This window comes from Rhineura floridana, chromosome 21 (genome assembly GCF_030035675.1).
Source record: "Rhineura floridana isolate rRhiFlo1 chromosome 21, rRhiFlo1.hap2, whole genome shotgun sequence".
NCBI lineage: Eukaryota > Metazoa > Chordata > Lepidosauria > Squamata > Rhineuridae > Rhineura > Rhineura floridana.
The window spans coordinates 14,966,600-14,987,772 of NC_084500.1; the positions used below are offsets into that span (position 1 = coordinate 14,966,600).

General features: G+C 43.2%; 1 protein-coding gene across 8 annotated transcripts in view; it reads left to right on the forward strand.

Annotated features, from left to right (window-relative positions):
- Positions 1-21,173, forward strand: part of BCAS3 (BCAS3 microtubule associated cell migration factor) — a 602,771-nt gene that overhangs the window by 254,415 nt on the left and 327,183 nt on the right. For 7 of the 8 annotated variants that reach the window (XM_061605390.1, XM_061605386.1, XM_061605382.1 and 4 more), the window contains exon 17: positions 13,681-13,725. The exons of the other annotated variant lie outside the window; for it this stretch is intronic. In XM_061605390.1, the coding sequence (XP_061461374.1) occupies positions 13,681-13,725 (45 nt within the window). The remainder of the gene's footprint in view (positions 1-13,680; positions 13,726-21,173) is intronic. 8 annotated transcript variants of the gene reach the window in all.

Genomic DNA, 21,173 nt, shown 5'->3' on the forward strand with positions numbered 1-21,173 from the left:
TTGATTTTGTGATGTTTTACAGTGTTTTTAATGTTTTTGTTTGCCACACTGGACTCCTACAGGGAGGAAGGGCAGGATATAATAATAATAATAATAATAATAATAATAATAATAATAATAATAATAATAATAATAATAATAATAATAATAATAATAATAATCTCCAAGTAGGGCTGGGAAGGACTCCTGTCTGAAATCCTGGAGAGCCGCTCCCAGTCAGTGTAGAGTAATCCTGAGCTAGATGGTCTGACTCGGTATAAGGACCTTCCTATATTCCTGCATAATGGAGAAGAAGGAACTTAGATGGCCTTGGTAGACTCCAAAAGGCAAGGCCCCAGGTGTGACAGCAGTACGCAGATTGCTGAACAGAAGACTCAGGTTCAAATCCCCATTGAAAGAGGAAGCTCAACAAGGCCCCCATCTGCCCCATACATTTAAAGCACTGGTATACCACTTTTAACAATCAGGCTTGCCTCAAAGAATCCTGGAACCTGTAGTTTATTAAGGGTGCTGAGAGTTGTTAGGAGACCCCCTCTTCCTCTCACAGAGCTACAGTTCCCAGAGTCAATCCCTCTTTCCGGGAAGTAATCATATTTAATAATATTATTACTTAATAGTGCTTTAAATGTCTGATGCAGATATGGCCCAAGTGGCCTTGGGCATATCACACTCTCTCAGCTTAGCAGCCTTCTAGAGATGCTGTGAGAGTAAATAAGTGGAACACACTGAAAAGTAGCTTATAAATTAGAAGCAAGAGATTGCCCCAGTTCCTAGGAGTGCCTTACATGGATCTGATGTCATCTAGTGACTGGCAGCTGCATGCGGCAGTCACAATCCAGCCCAAGTTTAAGCATTTTCCAACCCCCATTGTTTTCAGTGGGAGATTTTAGTTAAAAGCTTCAGTATTCCATTGAAATCAAATATATAGGGATGTCGTACAAGATCTGAACAGGGTGGTTCACGACAGATGCTGTTGGAGGTCGCTGATTCATAGGGTCGCCATAAGTTGTAGTCAACTTGAACGCACATAACAGCAACAACAAATATAGGGGTGTATGTGTGTGTGTGTATTAAAATTCAACATTTACTGCTATGAAACATCCCCCTCCCCAAAAAAGTTGCCTCACCATCCCCACCTGGCAAACCAGCAGCAAACTGAAACCAAAGAGCAGCTACAGACAGAAGTAATTTAAAGTCCATTCAAATTCCAAACAAATTCCATTTCTTGTGTGCCCGCAATTTAGCGGAAGCCACACACATGTGTTGCTTGAAACAAATAGGGGGCTCTGCAAGAGCTTACATGCGGCTCGAGATATGAGGAAATGTTCCTAGTGGATTGGTCCCACCAACTGAACGCAAGGGATGGGGGAGAGGGGGGAAAAGGCCCTTTTGTAGAGTAAAGAATGAAGCGGAACGCTGATGTTCCCTAAAGCTTGGCAAGGCCTGAAATGGTCAAATTGAGACAGCAGCCTCAACTTAAGCCTCCAGGGGGCAAAGCATGTGTTTAACATATTTAACATCTGCCCTCCTATTTCTCGAAGCACAGAGCAACACGAGCCTCTAAAGGAAGACAGGACAGGGATCATCTGCCTGTCTCCGAGAAGTGTAGGGTGAGCGTATTACCACAAATGGCAAAAGACAGATGTGTTTACATCTATGTGGGGCAACACCTTTAAATGGTGCTCTAAGGACCTCCCTCCCCCACCATGTTTCTCTGTGGCAGCAGCTGCCTAACCTTGGTGAGTGTGTTTTAGTCATAAGAAGTGCCTGAAACCACTTTGCTACACTCTCTTAGGCAGTGACCACCAAAGGGGGGGGGTGTTGCTATTTTGTTCCCGCCGATTCATCTTTGAAGTCTCACTTCCGTTGCAGGGCTAACCAGGCAGTGCTAGATTTTTTTAAATACTGGATAATTCTGGGATTTTATACGCAATCACACGTGCGCACATGCACGCGCACACACAAACACACAGCAACATTCTCCTATTTTTTGAAATCCGTTCACAGCATCTGTAATGGAAGAAGAGCCATGCTGCATCAGGCCAGTGGCCCAACTAGTCCAGCATCCAGTTCTCGCAATAGCCAGCCAGATACCCCTATGAGAAGCCTGCAAACACAACCTGAGCACAACAACACTCCCCATTTGCGATTCCTAGCAACTGGTATTCAGAGACATGTTGCCTCTGACCATGGAGGTAAAGCAGAGCCATCGTAGCTAGTAGCCATCAATAACCGTACACTCCATGAATTTGTCTAATCCTCTTTTAAAGCCATCCAAGTCGGTGGCTGTCACTGCCTCCTGTGTGAGTGAATTTTCTTTCTTCCATATAACCCTATAGATGAGGCAAATAGAACCAGAGTGGACCACCAGCCAGTAGGGTGGCCCCGGGTTGTATCTACTCAGAGCAGACCCACTGAAATGAATGAACCTAAGATAGCTGTGCGCATTAATTTCATTGGGTCTGCTCTTGAGTAGGACCAACATTGGATGCAACCCTTGGGTTGTAAAAGGAGAGAAGTTCCATTCTGAGAGAAGACTGTTTAAAGATAAAGTACAAAAAGCATGAGCCTGGACGGCTGATGTGCCCTACTTGACAGAGAACAGCCCTCTGTTTAAAAGTGTCTTCAGTTTGAAGGGCTGCCCAGTCCCAAGTTTGGTTTGTAAAGATAAAGAGCCCTGTGAAGGGAGAGGAGCAGGGGTAGCCTTGGAGTTGCCCATCAACAGTTAGCCCCACCTGGACAGCTGACTGAGCAGGCACACACAGGTCACCTGGTCACAGTCTTCCCCACTACGGGGAGAGAGACTGCACATCGCTTTAAATTTCTGGGATGGATCCAATGGAGCACTAAGTAACTTGTTCCATCAGTGCAAGGATATCCGATTGCGCAATGGAGTTTTCTGGCCCTTACCTCTCCCCACGTGTGCTCTGTGCCCTCCCTAAATCTGCTCGGGGGGGGGTAGAGGAATCCCCAGAATAGATTCGGGGGTGCACAGAGGAGGAGGGAAGTAAATCCCTGTGCTAATGAATGTATTAGCTAGATACCACGCATGGTTGTTATTTCTAAAGGGGTAGGTGTACATGTGAATTAGCCTATGCAATTTTTTTGAAAAAAATCTGTTTCCTTTTTTCTTTTTTGGTGATACGTTTCCTCTTTTTTGGGTGATGCGTCATCGGTGGGTACCCTTTCAGCAAAGTAGCTGATTGGGAGTTGTAGTCAACTAACTTCTACTCAGAGTAGACCCATTGTAATTAATGGATATGTTATTTATTTATTTATTATTTGATTTATATCCCACCCTTCCTCCCAGCAGGAGCCCAGGGCGGCAAACAGAAGCGCTAAAAACACATCAAAACATCATAAAAACAGATACACCAAAATACACCAAAACAAAAGAACTTTAAAAACATTCTTTTAAAAAAAGTTTTTAGAACATCTTTAAAAAAGGGTTATGTCCATTAATTTTAATGGGTCTGTTCTGAGTATGGCAGACAATGGACACACAGCCCTGTGTGTGTGATTTATTCCCATGTGGGCACGGTCACCCACATCTGGGTGGGAGTCAGCAGAGAGCTCAGTCAAGGCCAGCTCTCCCACCACCACGCTGAGCAACTGTGCATGCACTGGCATGCACCTGTGCATTAGGGGGCACGAGAAGCCCATGGGGGCCTTCGATATCCCTTTCCAATGTTCCTCTCACCTGAGTGCAAAACTAGAGCTGGGGAGTGAGGGGACCCTGTGCCAATCCTTCTGCATGTGGGGATGGATTGTGGTCTTAGTCTAGTTGCACCCTTTCCCAGGCTAGCCTACCTCACAGGAGAGTCATGAGGATAAAATGGAATAATCCCAGATGCACACTGTACTGAACTCTTCAGAGGAAGAGCAAGATAAAAAAACGTTATGCATTACAGTAGAAGAATGGCAATGATGGGTTCCATCCAAAACTTCACTTCCTGTGCTGGGAGGAGTCTCTCTCTCAAACAGAAGGACTCATTCAAGGATCTTTCTGTGTAGGAAGGAAACCTTTGGCTCCAACCCATTATCTTTAAAGCCCCAGATTTCTAATGTGCTGCTACCTGGGCAGTTCAGGTGCTAAAAGTGATACTGGAAAAATAATATCATCCAGAGATGCATCGTAAATTTACTGTTTAAAAGACAAAAAATGGAAATGGACTGCCTTCAAGTTGATTCCGACTTATGGCGACCCTATGAATAGGGTTTTCATGGTAAGCGGTATTCAGAGGGGGTTCACCATTGCCTTCCTCTCAGGATGGAACGCAGGAAGCATAGGAAGGGGGAAGGCCGTAGCTCAGTGATAGAGCACCTGTGTTGTGTGCAGAAGGTCCCAGGTTCAGTCTCTGCTATCTCCAGGTAGGGCTGGAAGAGGCTCCTGCCTGAAACCCCAGAGAGTCAGTGTAGACAGTACTGAGCTAGATGGACCGATGGTCTGACTTGGTTTAAGGCAGCTTCTACCTCAGGAATGTATCAAGTTAGCCCATTACAGTAGGGCCTCGCTTTTTTCGGCCCCCCACTTTCCAGCTTTCTGCTAATATGGCGCCAGCGGGGTGATCAGCTGTAGCGCAGGGAGCTCCAGCCGCTGTGCTCCAGCTGACAGCACTTGGCCCCTGAGCTCCTCGCGCTCCAGCTGTAGCGCACAATCAGCTATAGCGTGGGGAGCTCCAGCTGCCGCACTCCAGCTGACAGCGATCAGCTGTAGCGTACTATCAGCTGTACTCTACAGCTGGTCGCGCGCTATGTCCCACTTTACAGTGGGTTTCACTTTTCGGCGGGGCCCTGGAACGTAACCTGCTGTATAAGTGGGGCCCCACTGTAGTCACCTTGCTCTGCACTGTCTACACCAGCGGTGAGAAACCTTTGCTGCGGAACTACAGCTTCCATCATCCCTGAGTCTTGCCTATGCTGGCTGGGGCTGGTGGGAGTTGGGAGTCCAACTGGAGAGACAGGCACAGCTTCCCCAGCCCTGGTCTGCACTGACTGACAGCAGCTCTCCTGGGTTTCAGACAGGAGTTTTTCCCAGCCCTAGGTGGAATGCAAAGCATATGGCTGTACCATTGGCCCCTCCTCAATATTTTCCTCCTGGAAGAGGCAACACAAGTATCTAGTCCTCAGGATCACATTGAGGATCTTGGACTGCTGCAAAACATTTTCTCAAGTGATTATGTTTCCCGTCTCTACCCCTAAATTCACTTTTTTACACTGGGAATTAAGAAAGCAAATTGGGTGTTTCTAGATTTCATATATCACTACTCAACTGGAGCCCCAAGAATAAACTATGGTACAAGTCGGAAACCACAGATCTAACCCACTTTTCCAAAACATTATGATTTGCTAAATTAATTTTCATAAATGTGTTGCCTCTGGTTTATTTTGTGTGCCTGAAATCTAGGGATTGAATTCAGAGTTTTTGTCGTCCTTTTCAAGTTTGGTTTTGGTTTTCCTTTGTTATTTCCTATTCAGCTGGTATTGCTCCTCTTACCAAAAAGAAAAGAAAGAAAAGAAGTCTGCCCCACTAATAGGTCCTGGAAAGGATTAAAGTCTCCAGAGTTCAAAAGAGATCAAACGGATATCAGTGATTTTATGAACAAATCGTACACGAGATGGGAAACGTTAAAAGACGATAACATCTCAGCCAGATCCCACATCAAAAAAATGTGTTATCTGCATTCCTCTTCCCCTACTGCAAAAACAAATGCAACTGCGCAAGCTCTGCCAAGCTGAAGAGAGAGTCTTGCTAGCTATAGTTTTGCAGGACTGGGCAAAGGTTAGAATTAGTAGGCTTCACATCCGTTCATTTCCCAGGGCTGGGATCCAAACCACTGTGTGCTCCAGAGTGGCAACGGACTTGTGTAGCTGCTTGACCAGCTCACCTCTCAATTCTACCTGGCAGAAAACTTTTAAGACAGAAGGGGCTTTCAGAAGCCGCTTGTAACATAGTATGTGGGACTGCCATTCAAATAGTAAAAAAGGTTTTGAAAGCCCACTATTTAATATTATTACCTTTATGGAATAGCAAAAAAAACAAACCTACCAGGGTTCAAATCCCCACACAGCCATGGAGCTCACTGGGTGACCTTGGGCCATTTGGTCCACAACTTTGGGGGTTAACTGGCCTAATTCTCACCTCCCAGACTAGAACGCAGGCTCAGAACAGAGTTGTCCTTTGGATTTTGCAAATACCTAAATTTTGCAGTACAGTCCTCTTCTAAAAAAAAAAACACCCATACCAGAATGTGTGTTTTAGCATAAAATATGTATAGAAATGCGTATGTTAAGATACCTCCTCTGTGGGAGGCAATATGCCTCTGGATACAGTTGCTGGGAATCATAAGTGGAGAGAGTGTTGTTGTACTCATGACCTGCTTTTGGCCTTCCCACTGAGGCATCTGGTGACCACTGTTAGAATACAAAGCTGGACTAGATGCGCCAGCAGCCTGATCCAATAGGGATTTTCTTATGTAAAGTACACTTTTTTTTGTCCAGACTTAAAAAAAAAAACATATCAAGGGATTTATGCAGAAACAGGATGGAAGATACTTATAAATGGACAGACACAAAGTTCAGACAGACTGAAAACATCCCTAGCTGGCAGCCCCCATCTTGTCCACTTGAGTATGTTCAGTCTGTACAATCCCCAAATATAAATGTTCCACCTCTATCCATTGGTGCTTCTGCTTAAGAGGCGATTGCTGCTATATTTCATTACTCTGCTATGAGTCTTTTTTAAAACGAGCAGAGTAGCAAGGTGGTGGGATCAGGAAATGGAAACTGAACATCATTATTGTTATTATTATTTAGTTCCCTGTTACCTGAAGATCTCCAAGCAACTTACAACATTGTTAAAACCAAAATAAACATATCATGCCATAAAATAATAAAACACCGACCACCCCCATATAACCACAGAACACTTTGGCAGCAGACTAATGCAAACATCATCATCTTAGTCTATCAGATGCCTTGTTATATGTCTTCAAGTCGATTACGACTTATGACAACCCTATGAATCAGCGACCTCCAATAGCGTCTGTTATAAAACACCCTGTTCACATCTTGTAAGTTCAGTTCTGTGGCTTCCTTTATGGAATCAATCCATCTCTTGTTTGGTCTTCCTCTTTTTTTACTCCTGTTTTCCCCAGCATTGTTGTCTTTTCTAGTGAATCATGTCTTCTCATTATGTGCCCAAAGTATAATAACCTCAGTTTCACCATTTTAGCTTCTAATGATAGTTCTGGTTTAATTTGTTCTAACACCCAATCAAATGCCGAGGGGGTGAAAAATATGGTGCCGAAAATATGCCAATGAATGCACCACACAGACTGCACTGGGGAGCGTATTCCACAGATGGGGAGCCACAAATGAAAAGGCTTTCTCCCTTGTCACAACCCCCCGAGCCTTCTTGGGTGTGTGTGTGGAAAAGGGCCTCCTAACGTCCTAGATGGTACTTGATATCTGTAATAGGGATTAAAATCAAGGCCATCGCCCAATCAGACAAATCATAGTCAATTAATTGTATGGGTTTCAACTGATGAATGGACAGAGCGATCCAAGAGAGAGGAGAGGGCCAGTGAAGTGAAGGTGCACAAACTTGTCAGATCCAAAGCTCTTCTGGGCTCAGAGATCTGGGGAGAGGGATTTTTTCCCTACCCTCCCTTCTCTCAGCTTTGCGTCTGTCCCACAATTTTTCCTCCCATCAATTCCAATGAAATGAAATAAGTATTTATTTTCTTTAAAAAATGATATTTATGCATATTACAGAAGCAATGAACAGAAATGAAACAAGCATGTGTCTTGGATAGACACTGGCAATTATATTCATAAACTTCAGTTTTTCCTCCCATTGATCCTATGAGTAAGGAAGAACACTTTCCCCCTCCCATTCCATGAGCATCCACCTCAGAAATACCCCCCCGTTCTCTCCACTGTCAAAACACCAGTGGCAAAGAAGGAGCAACCATGGAGGCTTCCACAAATATAAGCCAGACGCCTCTTGCTTCACCCATGGATCTCCCTCTCTGCCTGCAGAAGGGAGAGCCACACTGTCGAATGGCCCCTGGAATGCCCTCCCAGTAGTGGAGACTGGTGGCCCCAGTGTCAGTGGGGCAGTGAATCTACTCTGGGTTTTAGTCCTAACTTTCAAGGAGCTGTCCAAGGTGCTATCAGAGGATTGCAGCCAATGTCTGCATGCATTTGCATATTAATAAAGCAATAATTTCAATGAGAATAGCATGCTTCCTTTGATTTCAGTGCTTATACATGTGGCACCATCTTGGACACTCTCAGACAAGAGCGAGAGCCTCTTCCACGATGGTCCCTGTCCTCTACAGTGTCAAAAAAACACCTGTTTTGAGGAAGGGCCGTAGCTGAGTGGTAGAGCATCTGCTTTGCATGCAGAAGGGCCCAGGTTCAATCCCCAAAGGCATCTCCAGGTAGGGCTGGGAAAAGACCCCGTGCTTGAATCCCTAGAGAGCTGCTGTCAGTCAGTTTAGACAATGTTGAGCTAGATAGACCAGATGGTCTCACTCAGTATAAGGCAGCTTCCTATGTTCCTATACTGAAAACAACTATTTTTTTTTAAATGTGCTGCCCACTCAATTGCAGTACATTTTCAATCAGGAATTTGTTTTTTAAAAAGTAAAGAGATACATTGTAGATAGTGGGCTTTTTAAAAAAAATATCCCGTTCTAAAGAGTCATAATTAAATGTACCATACCGCTCATAGATTAATCAACAGCAAATCCAAATTGTTACTTTTACCATGTTACAAATCATAATTTTCACAATTTATTTTAAAAAATCCTATAAACAGTTACAGGAACAGAAAGGAAGGGTTCCAGCTAAAAGAGAGCATTGGTTTTTTTTTAAATCAATTGATGTAACCTATGGATCAACTAAAGTAGCCTTCCCCAACCTGGTGCCCAACAGATGTTTTGGACTCCAGCCCCCATCTGTCTCAGCCAGCATGGCCAATGGTCAAAGATGATGGGAGTTGTAGTCCAGCAACATCCACAGGGCACCAGGTTAGGGAAGACTCAACTAAAGATGGCCACCCTAATGATAAAAACCATTTTAGATTTTCCTTAACTTTTTTTTCCCTCTGAGAGTTTCAAAAATGTTTGCATAAATCCATTAAAATTCTCTTGTGCTGAAAATAGCAGTTCTCTGTTGTATGTGCACAGCAATCCCCGTGGCTGTGGGAAAGCTCTCGTGGCTTTTTTGCTTGACATTGCTGTGTTATTGTCACCCAGCTCAGCCATCTGGCGCTGCCGATTAGAGGATGGTGTCTCTTGTAACTTTTGTACATTCCATTTTGTACATTCCACGTGTGAGGCTGCTCAAAAAGGATGTTCAGATCCTCGTCACACCAGTGATCCCAGACATTGATTTTTGATGGCAGGCCTCTTTCTGACTGTGCTCTGGTCAACCTTTTGCAAACATTTGGCTTTCCCTTCCGCTTTTCCTGCATCTGAAAACTAGGCTGCGGTGACAACACAAATCAGCTCATTCCCACACCTCTGAAGATATCATGCAAAAGGGTGTTTTGGGGGGGGTTTGGAGGGGGGGGAATCCACAGAGCTCCAAGTTTGTGATTTTCCATCAGCCATGGGTCCTACCTTGCAGAGATAGTCCTCTATTCCATGCAGACATTCCCAGGTTCAATCCCAACAGTGTCTCTAGGTAGGGCAGGGAATGTCCCCTGGCTGAAACCCTGGAGAGCCATTGCCAGTCACCATAGGCCAGGGGTTCCCAAACTGTGGTCCATGGACCACCAGTGGCCTGCAAGGGCTTATAATTTGAATTCTGTCGAATTCTGTGGAATTCAAACCGAAGTGCAACAAAACACAATACATAAGAAATAAGCAATAAATGTACAATTAAAAAACATACAGCATCTAGCACAGCGAATTACAATTCCTACAACAGGCAGAAAAAAAAACTTTAAGTGGTCCATGGAGAAAAATGTGTGGGAACCCCTGGTGTAGACAATACTGAGAGGACGCTGGAGTTGATGGGCCTTTGGCCTGATTCAGCAGAGCTCTTCTAAAATTCTTATCCTGTGGAAATTATGCCAGTTCAGGGAATTTGCATTGTTTCTATTATGTTGTATTTTTATTTTGCATGTATCCTGACCTTGCTTATCACAAAGAAAGGCCAGGAACTATGCAGGGCATGGACACCCCACCTCCAACTACTGGAAATCTTGCATAGTGTGTGTGTGTGTGTGTGTGTGTATATACGCATGCATGCACGCACACACACATATACGCAGGCTTCTCGGGAGGCACTGTTCACACACTTTCAAGCTCAGTGTCCTTGAGGAAAATCCTACCTCTTTTCTGCCCCTCTGCTAAAGGAGTACAAGAATGATGTTTTGCATACTATTGCTGTGAAGACAAATGGAATACCATTGTGCAGGACCTTGCACATTAGAAGCATAATCCAGACGATTGATGGAGATGCATTGCTTGTAATGTGTGGCTTTTACTGGATCAATTTTACCCTCTGCCAAGAAAACTAAAATTGGACATAGCCAGTTCTGTGGGGTGGTTTTCTACCCCAAGCAACTTCCAATGTAGCATGAAACTGGCATTGGGTAGCACATAACTGGCATGTACAGTTTTATGGAGTATTTTTCTACTTCATGCTAATTCAAATGTGTCTCGTGGTATAAAATGTCCCAGAATAAAACCATGTGCATTTTATTTAAAGAAGGACACCAATCTATGTCTCTGGGTTGTTTTTTGCTTGAAAAGCCACATGATGTATTTTATTTTATTTTTACCCTGATAAGATAGCATTGGCGTGGGCAAAAAAAAAAGCACATCAAAGGCGAAAACCAATAAATTTTGTAGCTGGTGTTTTTCACTTACAGAATGAAAGTTGTAAATGGCAGCTATCTCACATTTGGGGTTGTTTGTTTACAACTGTTCAGGTGACAGTAAATTAAAATGTATGTATAGGTCTGCTTCTGTGTAAATTCTTCAATGAACAGTGAGAGCACCAGTTGGATGTTCTTGAAAGATTTATCTCACCCAAGGATCTCTGGACGATGTGCATACATGGAGGTTAGCCCCTTTTAGCCACATAACAACCCTGTGAGGTAGGTTAGGCTGAGAGGTAGTGCCAAGCTCAAGGCTACCATAGTGAGGTTCATGGTTAAGTGTCTGGTTTGAATTTAGGCCTTCCTAGTGCAACTTGGGAATACTACTCACTGTCTCTCATTTTCCACTTTCCTTATTTTGCTTTTTTTGGTTGTTGTTTAATCCCCGAGGTTTCATTTTTTTCTGTTGAATGTTTTAATTTTATTTTATTATACTAAACTCCAGCAGTGTTTCCTTTGATACTTAGCCACATTCCTCACCATTAGCAGGGCCAGCATCAGTGCTTCCTTGCCCAGTGGATGAGCCAGCCCCAATGCTGGCACAAGATTTAAGAACACAGGAAGCTGCCTTACACTTGGTCCATCTAGCTCAGCGATGGCTCTTCAGGGTTTCAGACAGGGGGACATTCCTAGCCCTAGCTGGAGATGCCAGATTTTGAACCTGGAATCTTCTGCAGGGAAAGCGTGTGTTTTACCATTGAGATATGGTCCTTCCAGTCTGACGACAGTTCTTGCAGTTAATTACTCTTGCAGAGGGGAGTATTTTTGCATGTCTTGTGTATGTACGTCCAGTGTATACACACCCCATGTATGTTTCTATTGCCTTTGCATAGAAGTCGATGGGAAACTGACGTGCTTGCACACTTTAAGATTGTGAGTATGTGAATGTATGATATAAATCAGTGATGGGAAACCTGCGGCCCTCCAAATATTGTTGGACTTCCAGCTCCCATCAGACCCACTCAGCATGGCCAATGGTCAGGGATGTTGGGAACTGAAGTCCAGGGACATCTAAACAGCCACAGGTCCCTGACCTGTGGCCTAGAAGATTAAAGCATAGTCCTCACGATTAACATAAAACATACACAAAACGCTTTGCTGGATCAGACAAGCTCCATCTTAGACCAGTAGCCACAGCATGGGAATTGATACCTTCCCCCTTGGTTTGTACCCACCATTCAGGGCTATACAACCACTGTAAATGGAGGGTCTCTTTAGTTGTCAGTGGACTGGTCCTCTCCTCCATGACTTTGTCTAATCCAAGAGGTGGGCAACCTATAGCCATCCAGAAGTTGTTGGGCTCCCAACATCTATCAGCTCAGCTAACGGCCAGGGATGATGGGAGCTGTGGTCCAACAACACCTGGAGGGCTGCAAATTAGGGAAGGCTGTCATGGGCCTTAGAGAGCTTTTGTGTCTCTCCTGAGACTTGTAAGGCAACTGATACTAGTCAGTTCAAATGGCAGAACATGGTGGGTTTCACAGTCAAAAACCAGTCTACACACTATGTCATAAAAGCCCTGCTGGGTCAGACCAAAGGCCCATCTAGTCCAGCATCCAGTTTCCCATCGTGACCAACCACATGCCTGCTGGAAGCCCACAAGCAATATAAGAGTGCGATAGCCTTTTCTGAGGCATGGTGCCTCTGATTCCAGAGGTGTAAGGATTGCCTTCGTACTTGCAGCACTCCTTTAGCTCTTCATATTCATTTTGCGGTTCAGGCTCAGCACTGTCCTTGGCAGTCAAGAGCTATCCAGGCACATGAAAGCCTCTCCTGAGCTCCAGAGAGCAAGCACAGCATCGCTGGCAAAATTTCCCCCTAGTTTTTTGTGTCTCTGGGCAGAACCCCTTAACAAGTTCTTCCTCCTTCCAAATGTTTAGTACAACACATCCTGTGTCCGGACATCACTAGGGATGTGGGGAGAAATGCAGTTCGGTTTGCACTTCCTCAAACAATACCTGAACCAAAATGCAACAATTGTCTTAGGAAAAATTGCTTTACAAAACAGTGTATATTATGCAAAATTGCATGCAAAATGTTCATATTAGGAGAAATGTGCTCTAAAATGCTGACAAGTTTACATAAGGACTGGATTTTAAGATTGGGAAACTGAGAAACTGAGAGAAACTAAAATTGGCAGATTCGTCCCTCCTACTTCAAAGTAGTAAGTATAGAATAGCAGCGATTGTTCTCATGGAGGAGGTTAAACAGGCCTGTATTAGCTGTATCATTTCAGATTTCAGATGTAGGTTCACATAACTATTCCACCATGACAATAAGTGAATGAATGAACAATTCTCCTCCCCAGTAAAATAATCACCACCTAGCATGCCAAGCAAAAGAGATCTAGACTAGCCTTCTTTCCAACATGCTAGTTTTATTTTATTTTAATAACGGGTTTTTGTTTTTCAGTATGGAGGAGCATTTAATTATGTGTTCACTCATCCACAATCTGACATGGTATAGTCCAGAAGACTCTGGTTTACTGCCTCTGTGAGGATTAGTCTCTGTTGATGTCAGGACTACACATTACGGAGCAGAAAGGGGAGATCTCAACATGTGGCTGCTGTTTTGGGTAGCACCTTACTACTTTTTGTGATGGGGTTTTAGCTCTCTCTTTACTTGGGTGGGAATTACTTTTTCCTTTAGAAAATCAATGAAAACCTTTTTTAAAAAATGAAATTCATAAACAGCATGATTTCAACAGTGTTGCTTGTTGACGATAACTTCTGCCATCTAATTTCTGTGCATTCCCCCCCCCCCGGCCCCTTTCCACGAAGACCTTACCTGTTTGGAGCAGGATGTTTTTCCATTAAAGCTCCGTGGTGAGTTCAGTTCGATCCCAGCATGCCTTTTTAATTAATTTGCTGTACTCCCTGGAAAGTACCATACCTTGCTTTTCTCCACCTTCTTCAACTGCATGAGCTGATTATTCTATACATGGATGTGATGCATGATTAAAGGGTAGAACTAAATGTGATGCCCAGTTTTGGTTGCTGCTGATAACAGCTACCCCAGGTCGAATTTCCCTTTCCCAGTACTATCTAACACAATATGTGATTATCGTGTTGTGTGTTCCCCCCCACTGCTCCTCCCAGTGCCAGCAATCACAAGGAGGCTCCAATCATAGTACCCTCTGGTGGGCCAGTCCCTTCCACCCAGGGGGCAGGCTTATCTGGGGGCACCACTAGGACTCCAGTCAGCACCAGCCAACCACCATTTACATTTCTCACAATACCCTAAAGTGACACTGCGTTGGGGACATTGTGGGAAATTAAAATGGCAACCACCTGGTGCTGAATACATGGCAGATTTTTTAAAGGGGGGGGGTCCAAGGTAGGTGTTGGCAGTGGGCCCTGCCAGATCACTGGGGGCCTGGCAGCTGTCCGACAATACCATCTGGTCACATTTAGTCTGGATCCTCCTCCCTCCCCATGGCAGCCAACAATATATGGAGCACGGTGAGGAAATCTCCAAAATAATGATGTCTTGTCATGTGTTTCCATAACTCCACATTCCTGGAGCAAGGGGAAGGAGTTTGGCCTTGGGTCTTCTGTTTTCAGGAGCAATTGCATTTTCGCCCTCACATTTAGTTCCACCCTTATAACTGTGAAGCCAGTATCCTCTCTTACCCCCAACATCAGGGATGGACAACCCACAGCCTTCCAGGCGTAGTTGGTCTTCAGTCCCCATCAGCCTCAGCTAGCATGGCCAGTCATCGAGGATAATGGAAGTTGAAGTCCAACAACATCTGGATGGCCACAGGTTCCCCAGTCCATACTCTACATAGACGTGTCTGCGCTCGGTGTTTTCTGCATTAATGGCTGGTCTGAATTAGTGCACAGATAGCTTTTTTGAGACTTGAAGATGGCGTGATAGAGCCATCGTTGCCCATGGGACTTATGCTAATTTCCCCCACTTTCTGTCCCACTCTGATCTTTGGCTGGGCCAAAGCCAGAGGAGAGCTGCCTATGGCTTAGGTTCAACAGAGATATCACAGGCCTTTTCCAGATATTTCATTTTCTTAAACAACATAGGAAGCTGCTGTATCCAAAGTCAGACCAACTGTCAGTGGCTCTCCAGAGTTTCATGCAGGCAACATTCACAACCCTACCTGGAGATTCCAGGCACCGAACCTGGGACCTTATGTATGCAAAGCAGGTGTTCTTCCATTGTTCCCATCTACATAGGGAAGAAGTGTACTTCTCTTTCCCCCTTTAATTACACTCACTGGGTGGTGCAGTGGGAGCAGCGACAGTCACCCTAACATTCCAGCCTCAGTGAGAGAAGAAGAAAGGAGATTGGATCTCTCCTTCTGTTCTTCTTTTGGTGTGTTGCTACATGTCAGGGGGAAGAGCCTGTTGGTCCTTAGGAGTAACTGCTAAGCCCTTGGAAAAAACCTGGTATGCAAGAGATGGAAAGGAGGGAGAGATCCAGTCTTGAAGCTTCTTGTGGTGCTGGTGAAGGGTGCATTTTTCTTGGTTCGTGACCTAGCTGGTCTTCCTATGGCAGTGGAGTGAGCAAGTGGCCCTCCTGCATCATGGGTAAGTCCTCCTATGGTGAGGGAATGCATGCTTGCCCCCCCCCCCAATAACATATGATGCAGTTCTGCAACAGACTCAGTGGGACAGCTTGTGGAATCCTCCCCGCTCAAAAATGGGCCATCACATCACATGGCTGTACATACAAAACCATGCATTGCATGTTCTTAGGTGTTAAGTGGTGCCATAGAAAGGAATTCAGCAGCCTGAAGGGATTTATCGGCTATAGCTTAAATGGTCTTACAGGAGACCCCCATCCGTTTAGATGGCTACGAGTGTTACTTCAGTTGTGAAGGACACAATTAACATTTCTCTTCTCTCCACCACCATTTCTCTTCTGTCCTTTGCAACTGCTTCTGTGTTCCCAATACATTACAGCAAACAAAAACAAAACAAAAAAAGTTTGCCAACGTCAATTAAAAAACAACTCTTGAGCATATGCACACTGTGAACACCCTTAAATTGTTGCACCACCATGAGTACAGGAATAAATTGGAGTTTGTTCCCATTGCCATGATGCTAAGCACATTTACTTGGGATTATGCCTCATTTTGTGGTGGAAAAGGATATATATAGTAAAAATAATAAACTGTAACTCTGTGTGTGTGTGTCCATGTGTGTGTCCATCCATTTGTCCCCTACTATAAAATATTTTTAAAAATCATGAAAAAGTAAGGACCATTGTTAGCCCCAATGTGCCCTAGATTGCTAGTGTAGGTACTGACACCAGGACTGTTTGCTGCTATCTCCATAATCTGTTAATCTCTGGGTGGTCATTTCTCCCCATCCCTGGGGCTGTGGGGCCCTGAACCTTGGCCCTACCTGCACCACCACCAAAGTGTATGAACTGGGCCAGTCTCTCAACCTCAGCTCTGCATTTCCTTCCATGAAGTACTGAGATATTGAGATAAGTTTGGAACACTTTGTAAAAGTGCTATACAGTGGTATTACTATTTTTGTTAGAGAGTCTCAGTGGATATAGTTTACCCCCCCCCATACTGACCCCCCATTTCATTAAGAAAAAGAAAAGAAAAAAAGATTGAAAAGCAGATTGTCTATCAAATACCCATCAGTGGCTCGCAGTGGGAGAAATAAGTAGATGTTCATAGCATCCGTCAGAACAATTGCAGTTTCTTGTCAACCAGCGATGACGTTGGCCTGAGCCAAGATTAAAAGCTCTAGATTAAAGTGAGGAATATATGGGATGTAATAGACCTTAAATCATTGTATATGCTCCTTGCAAGAGTCTCTTGTGGTCCGTTTGATGCCGTGGTTATAGCGCGCTTGAGAAAATGAACCTCTGCCTGCTTACGCAGCAATTGGAATGGTTCATCTTTTTAAAAGAATTATCAAGAGGGGAACCACTTCTTTAAAAAAAAAAAACCTCTGCATGCTGTTTTCATTAAGGTCCTAACGATGTCAGCATAAGTAGGTATAGATCTGTCAGCTTTTCTTTTACTGAGTTAAAAAAGAAGGGGGCTGTAATTATTTTTAGTGGTCAGTTTAAACAACAACAATCCAAAACCTGGGAATTGGGAATGTGTGTCACTTTGGAAAATGCTAATTTATGATTTGCCAAATACATGCTTCTGAAGGACTTTGTGTGCGTGTATGTGTCAGCAGAAACAAGAAATGCCGTAATCTGTAAATAGGGATGGAGAAGAAATTTTACTCGGTTTGCATTCAAATGAGAATCTAATTCGCACTTTCAGAAACAATACAGAAACTGAAAAACAGCTATACTTCAAAATTCACACATCTCCAGTTTTTGCAATGTGGTTCTACAGCCAAGTAAAGTGTACAAAAATGCATATACTGAGGTAAAGTGTACATATATTAGTGAAAACAACATACGAAGTGCATTATATTAGGGAAAATTGCTTTATTTTATTTTATTTTTTATTTTATTACATTTTTAGACCGCCCTATAGCAATAAGCTCCCAGGGCGGTGTACAGCATAATAACACATTCCCAAAATGTGTATATTAAGGGAAATTCCATACAAAATATGTATAAGGAGAAATTTGCATTACAATGCTGATCAATTTTCAGGAAGACCTTTTAAATAAAAAAATTACAAACTGACATGGAAATGTGGAGAACTGAACATAAAATTGAAAATGGAGAGAAAGTGAAATTGACAGAAGTTATCTTGCTCAGTTCCAATTGAAACAAATGGGGAGCTGTTCAAAGGGACAGCAGAGCTCTTGAGAAACTCCCTTCTATTTCTGTGAAGGGCCATAGCTCAATAGTAGAGCACATGCTTTGCATGCAGAAGGTCGTCAGTTTAATCCTTGCCATCTCCAAGAAGGGCTAGCAAAGACCCAGGAAGGCTGAAACCCTGGAAAGCTACTATCAGTGTAGACCAGAGACAGGGAACCTCTTGGCCTCTGGATGCTGTTTAAACCCCCAACTTTCACCATCCTGAACCAGCATGGCCAGTAGTCAAAGGTAAAGGGAGTTGTAGTCCAAGTGCATCTGGAGGGCCACAGGTTCTTCATCCCTGGTGTAGACAAAACTGAGCTAGGAGGCTCAACAGTGCAGTTGCAGGCTATGTGAGCTCAGGCATGCCTCTTCCCACATGCTGTGGTTTATGTGTACCACTAAGATTTTTCTCTTCAAGTGTACACCTAAAAAGGTAAATTGTGAATGCCACAAACACATATTTGGAAATTCACATGTTGTGCATATGTTGTTGTTGTTGTTATGTGCCTTCAAGTCGATTACAACTTATGGCGACCCTATGAATCAGGGCCCCCAAGAGCATCTGCTATAAACCACCCTGTTCAGATCTTGTAAGTTCAGGTCTGTGGCTTCCTGTATGGAATCAATCCATCTCTTGTTTGGCCTTCCTCTTTTTCTACTCCCTTCTGTTTTTTCCAGCATTATTGACTTTTCTAGTGAATCATGTCTTCTCATTATGTGTCCAAAGTATGATAACCACAGTTTCATCATTTTAGCTTCTAGAGACAGTTCTGGTTTAATTTGTTCTAACACCCAATTATTTGTCTTTTTCACAGTCCATGGTATGCACAAAGCTCTCCTCCAGCACCACATTTCAAATGAGTTGATTTTTCTCTTATCCGCTTTTTTCACTGTCCAACTTTCACATCCATACATAGAGATCGGGAATACCATGGTCTGAATGATCCTGACTTTAGTGTTCAGTGATACATCTTTGCATTTGAGGAACTTTTCTAGTTTTCTCATAGCTGCCCTCCCCAGTCCTAGCCTTCTTCTGATTTCTTGACTGTTGTCTCCATTTTGGTTAATGACTGCACCAAGGTATTGATAATCCTTGACAAGTTCAGTGTCCTCATTGTCAACTTTAAAGTTACATAAATCTTCTGTTGTCATTACTTTAGTCTTTTTGATGTTCAACTGTAGTCCTGCTTTTGTGCTTTCCTCTTTAACTTTCATCAGCATTTGTTTCAAATCATTACTGGTTTCTGCTAATAGTATGGTGGCATCTGCATATCTTAAATTATTGATATTTCTTCCTCCAATTTTCACACCTCCTTCCTCTTGGTCCAATTCCGCTTTCCGTATGATATGTTCTGCATACAGATTAAACGAATAGGGTGATAAAATACACCCCCGTCTCACACCCTTTTCTATTGGGAACCAATCAGTTTCTCCATATTCTGTCCTTACAGTAGCCTCTTGTCCAGAGTATAGGTTGTGCATCACGACAATCAGATGCTGTGGTACCCCCATTTCTTTTAAAGCATTCCAGAGTTTTTCATGATCTACACAGTCAAAGGCTTTGCTATAATTATTAAAGCACAGGGTGGATTTTCTTCTGAAATTCCTTGCTCCGTTCCATTATCCAACATATGTTTGCGATTTGATCTCTGGTGCCTCTTTCCTTTCTAAATCCAGCTTGGACGTCTGGCATTTCTCGCTCCATATATGGAGCCTTTGTTGTAGAATCTTGAGCATTACTTTACTTGCATGGGATATTAAGGGAATAGTTTGATAATTACTGCATTCCCTGGAATCCCCTTTCTTTGGAATTGGGATATATATTGAACGCTTCCAGTCTGTGGGCCATTGTTTAGTTTTCTATATTTCTTGACAAATTTTAGTCAAAATTTGGACAGATTCAGTCTCAGTTGCTTGTAGCAACTCTATTGATATGCTATCTGTTCCTGGTGATTTGTTTCTTCCAAGTAGCTTTTACCTCACATTCTAAAATTTCTGGTTCTTCATCATATGGTTCCTCCGTGAATGAATCTGTCATCCTGGCTTCTCTTTTATAGAGTTCTTCAGTGTATTGCTTCCATCTTCCTTTTATTTCATCTCGGACAGTCAGTGTGTTCCCCTGTTGATTATTCAACATCCCTACTCGTGGTTTAAATTTCCTTTTCATTTCTCTAATCTTTTGGAATAGGGCTCTTCTTCCCTTTTTCTTGTCCTCTTCAATTTCTGTACAATAACTATTGTAATAGTTCTCTTTGTCCCTACATTCTAGTCGCTGTATTGTTGCATTTAGGGTTCTGACTGTGTTTCTATCTCCTTTTACTTTTGCTTTCCTTCTGTCTTTAACCATTTTAAGAGTTTCTTCAGTCATCCATTGAGGTCTTTCTCTCTTTTTAACTAGAGGTATTGTCTTTTTGCATTCTTCCCTGATAATGTCTCTGACTTCACACCATAATTCTTCTGGTTCTCTGTCAACTAAGTTTAAAGCTTCAAATCTGTTCCTTATTTGATATTTATATTCTTCTGGGATGTTATTTAAATTGTATTTTGGCATTATGATTGCTTTGTTCTTCTTCTTTAGCTTTACTCTGATTTTCGGTATTACCAGTTCATGATCTGTACCGCAGTCTGCTCCTGGTCTTGTTTTTGCAGAAAGTGTGGAACTTCTCCATCTTCTGTTACCAATTATATAATCAAGTTGATTCCTATATTGACCATCCAGTGATGTCCACGTGTACAGTCGTCTTTTCGGTTACTCAAAAAATGTGTTCACAAGAAACAAATTATTGGCTTCACAGAATTCAATAAGTCTCTCTCCTGCTTCATTTCTGTCTCCTAAGCCCCATTTCCCCACAATTCCTAGTTCTTCTCTGTTCCCTACTTTTGCATTCCAGTCCCCCATGATTATCATCATATCTTGTTTTGGTGTGTGATCAATTTCCTCCTGTACTTCTGCTTAAAATCTCTCAAATTCTTCTCCTTCTGCATTTGACGTTGGAGCATAGACTTGGATGATGGTTATGTTAATAGGTTTCCTGTTTAATCTCATTGATATCACTCACTCACACCTTGCTGTGTGGCTCCTAATTGCTTTTCCTACATCACTTCTCGCTATTAAAGCAACCCTGTTTCTTCTTGATTTCTCATTTCCTGCATAAAATATTTTGTAGTTGCCTGATTGAAAATGTCCCATTCCCGTCCATTTTAATTCACTCACGCCAAGTATTGTAATGTTGATATGTTCCATTTTCCTCAGGTAGACTGCCATCATATCGGGTACTAGTGCCATCTAGCGTCCGAAGGCAAGAATGCACTGAAGTCAAGACCTGGGGCTTCGAGCCCCTCCTACTTCCAGTTTCATTCTTGCCTTCGTCCGAGGCATTTGGATACCTGCATTCTTGGCTAAGTTTTTATTGTTGTGTTTGTGTGTGTGTGTGTGTGATAGAGTGGTGGGGTTGCTGGCTATTTTTCTCCTCCTGCTTCCCCTTCCCTTCCTGGATTGTTTAGAGTCTGTGCGACTGCTTAGTGT